Consider the following 4,101-nt stretch of genomic DNA (forward strand, 5'->3'; position numbering starts at 1 on the left):
CGCATGTTCACGCCTGTAGTTGAAACAAAATCAACATAGCCTTCACGATATATATGTTCATGGTGGATTATATCCTACTCATGCTTGCATTCGGTGTTGATTAATTTTAATGCATGTTCATGACTGTTGTCGCTCTCTAGCTGGTCGCTTCCTAGTCTTTTGCTAGCCTTCACCTGTACTAAGCGGGAAATACTGCTTGTGCATCCAATCCTTTAAACCCCAAAGTTATTCCACATGAGTGCACTATACCTACCTATATACGGTATCTACCTGCCGTTCCAAGTAAATTTATATGTGCCAAACTCTAAACCTTCAAATAAATATCCTGTTTTGTATGCTCGAATAGCTCATGTATCAACTAGGGATGTCTGTACCTTCCATGTTAGGAGGGTTATTCTCAAGAGGAGTGGACTTCACTCCTCACTCATGAGATAAATGGCTGGTCACCGGGATGCCCAGTCCCATGCTTTATGCAAACTAAATCACAATAATTGCAAACAAAACTCCCCTTGGGACTCTTGTTAGTTGGAGGCACTCGTTGTTTCAAGCAAGCCATGGATTGATGCCTGTTGGTGGAAGGGGGAGTATAAACTTTACCATTCTGTTTGGGAACCGCCTATAATGTGTGTAGCATGGAAGATATCGCCATCTCTTGGTTGTTATGTTGACAATGAAAGTATACCACTCAAAATATTATTCACCTCTGTTTCAAAACCGAGCTCTGGCACCTCTACAAATCCCTGCTTCCCTCTGCGAAGGGCCTATCTATTTACTTTTATGCTGAATCATCATCCTCTTATTAAAAAGCACTAGTTAGAGAGCACCGCTGTCATTTGCATCCATTACTGCTAGTTTACATTGAGTATGACTTGACTGGATCTCTTTTACCATGAATTACAATGTCTAGTCAGTCCTTGGTCTTTAAAGGTGCTCTGTATTTATGTTTTGCGGTCTCAGAAAGGGCTAGTGAGATACCACCTTGTTATATCATATTATGATTATTTTGAGAAAGTGTTGTCATCCGAGATTTATTATTATGCCTCGCTAGTTGATTATGCTATTGATATGAGTAAACTTGAGACCTATGCGTTATTGCAAATGTGGTTAGTTATAATCTTGGCTGAAAACTTGAATGCTGGCTTTACATATTTACAACAACAAGAGCAAACAAAGTTTGTAAAAGTTTTTCTTTATCACTTTCAGTTTGTCAACTGAATTGCTTGAGGACAAGCAAAGGTTTAAGCTTGGGGGAGTTGATACGTCTCCAACGTATCTACTTTTCCAAACACTTTTGCCCTTGTTTTGGACTCTAACTTGCATGATTTGAATGGAATTAACCCGGACTGACGTTGTTTTCAGCAGAATTACCATGGTGTTATTTATGTGTAGGAGCAAACATTCTCGGAATGACCTGAAACTTCACGGAGCAACTTTTCAGAAAATATGAAAAATACCTGCAAAAGATGAAGGCCAGGGGCCCACCACCTGCCCACGAGGGTGGGGGCGCGCCTGCCCCCCCTAGGGTGCGCCCCTACCTCGTGGGCCCCCTGTTGCCTCTCCGACTCCAACTCCAACTATATATATTGAGTTTCGGGGAGAAAAAAATCAGAGAGAAGAAATCATCGCGTTTTACGACACGGAGCCGCCGCCAAGCCCTAAAACCTCTCGGGAGGGCTGATCTGGAGTCTGTTCGGGGCTCTGGAGAGGGGAATCTGTCGCCATCATCATCATCATCAACCATCCTCCATCATCAATTTCATGATGCTCACCGCCGTGCGTGAGTAATTCCATCATAGGCTTGCTGGACGGTGATGGGTTGGATGTGATCTATCATGTAATCGAGTTAGTTTTGTTAGGGTTTGATCCCTAGTGTCCATTATGTTCCGAGATTGATGTTGCTATGACCTTGCTATGCTTAATGCTTGTCACTAGGGCCCGAGTGCCATGATTTCAGATCTTAACCTATTATGTTTTCATCAATATATGAGTGTTCTTGATCCTATCTCGCAAGTCTATAGTCACCTATTATGTGTTATTATCCGTTAACCCCGAAGTGACAATAATCAGGATACTTACCGGTGATGATCGTAGTTTGAGGAGTTCATGTATTCACTATGTGTTAATGCTTTGTTCCGGTTCTCTATTAAAAGGAGGCCTTAATATCCCTTAGTTTCCGTAAGGACCCCGCTGCCATGGGAGGGTAGGACAAAATATGTTATGCAAGTTCTTTTCCATAAGCACGTATGACTATATTCGGAATACATGCCTACATTATATTGACGAACTGGAGCTAGTTCTGTGTCACCCTAGGTTATGACTGTTACATGATGAACCATTGCCTACGAGCTTTCCACATATTGTTCTTCGCTTATTTATTTTCCCGTTGCTATTGCTATCATCACTACAAAATACCAAAAACATTGCTTTTACTACCGTTAACTTTTGTTACCGTTATCACTACTATCATATTACTTTGCTACTAAATACTTTGCTGCAGATATTAAGTTTCCAGGTGTGGTTGAATTGACAACTCAACTGCTAATACTTGAGAGTATTCTTTGGCTCCCCTTGTGTCGAATCAATAAATTTGGGTTGAATACTTTACCCTCGAAAACTATTGCGATCCCCTATACTTGCGGGTTATCAACCACCAACAATCTCTGCGTCGATTGCATTATCCTGGAAGGCTCTAATCTTAAGTCGTGTCCCGTTGCATAGGCCATTATGAGGGTCGAGGTTCTGGAGCAGAATGACCGGGCAGTTGACCTTTAATCTCAATACATATGGTGGCAAGACATTTGGTGTGATCGAGTTTAGAAAATCAATTGTGTAATTATTTTGCAAGTCATCCTCGATTGAGTCGAAGCTATGGTATAACTTTTCTTCGCCTGGAAACCTGGAGATCATCTTGTCATTCAGGTCATCGACATAATCGTTCTTGGTTGAAAGAATAGCACGTGCGCTCATGTATTCTCTCGATCTAGCATTGGCATGCAACGATGGGAAGACCTTTTCGATGAGCGTGTTAATAGCTTTTTCATCCTCGGTATAGCCGATCACGACGTCATCAGGGAGACGGACATAGTCGTCTCCAATTGTCTCTTCCGTTCCATTGCCGATCCTTAGGAGGTATTCGGAGAACCAAGGATCGGACTGTGCCCGCATGTTGCGCGTGAGCCTTATCTTGTGTGTCTTATCCCACAGGTAGGATCTCAGAAGTGTAGCATCCGTGATCTGTGCTCTTGTCCCATGTGTCACAACAGGAAGGACCTGCCTGAAGTCACCACCAAATACGACAACCTTTCCCCCAAATGGCAAACGACTTTCCATTATATCCTGTAGTGATCTATCAAGCATCTCAACTGCTTGACGTTTTGTCATAGCACATTCATCCCAAATTATCAAGGACGCTTGCTTAAGCAACTCAGTTGTACCACTCTGCTTTGTGAAACTACACATGCTGTTGTCGGTGAGCTTGATTGGTATTTTGAACCTGGAGTGTGCTGTTCGTCTTCCAGGCATTATCGACGCCGCAATACCTGATGTAGCGGTTGCGATGGCTATTTAGCCCATCGAACGCACCTTTGCAAGCAATGCCTTGTACAAGTATGTCTTCCCAGTGCCGCCTAGACCATCAACAAAGAATATCTGATTTTTTTAGTTGACCACATGATCCATTATGTCATTGAAACCAGCCAGTTGCTGTTCAAACTGGTAAATAATTCTAGATGTTCTTTGTCCATGCTGATTTGCCTCTCCTCCATTACCTCTCTGTACACACCGTCATAAGAACCATCGGTGTCAACCAATTCCGGAAGTCCATAGTTTGTAATATCCTTTCCCATGGATAGCAACATATCCCTGGTATCTCTGAGGACCATTTGCTCAAGTATTGCCTCATTGGATTGATTACGCAGGTAGTCCTCAGACATCGCTGCCAGATGTTTGTCCCACATCTGACGAATTTCTGTAGCCTCATAGAATACCAGTATAGTCGCAAATAACTGTCTCAAGGCACAAGGCATCTGAACTGTGGCAGCCTCCATCATGCAATCATCAAGACTCCTGTCGTGCTCAGTGAGGCCTAGGTGCTCACATGCC

The 4,101-nt window shown here is 42.9% G+C and overlaps 1 protein-coding gene across 1 annotated transcript; it reads right to left on the reverse strand.

Moving 5' to 3' along the window:
• Positions 1-2,643: 2,643 nt before the first annotated feature.
• Positions 2,644-3,522, reverse strand: LOC147984633 (uncharacterized). Its single transcript, XM_087541188.1, has one exon. It carries the CDS (start codon positions 3,520-3,522, stop codon positions 2,644-2,646), a length of 879 nt encoding a protein of 292 aa, XP_087397314.1.
• Between the last annotated feature and the right edge of the window lie 579 nt (positions 3,523-4,101).

The sequence above is a fragment of the Triticum urartu genome, chromosome 2A (genome assembly GCF_056163025.1).
Source record: "Triticum urartu cultivar PI428250 chromosome 2A, HENAU_Tu73, whole genome shotgun sequence".
In the NCBI taxonomy this organism is placed as follows: domain Eukaryota; kingdom Viridiplantae; phylum Streptophyta; class Magnoliopsida; order Poales; family Poaceae; genus Triticum; species Triticum urartu.

Bases quoted from the DNA above. Each gene is read 5' to 3' on its own strand.
- LOC147984633 (XM_087541188.1), bottom strand. From the start codon at position 3,522: ATGCCTGGAAGACGAACAGCACACTCCAGGTTCAAAATACCAATCAAG.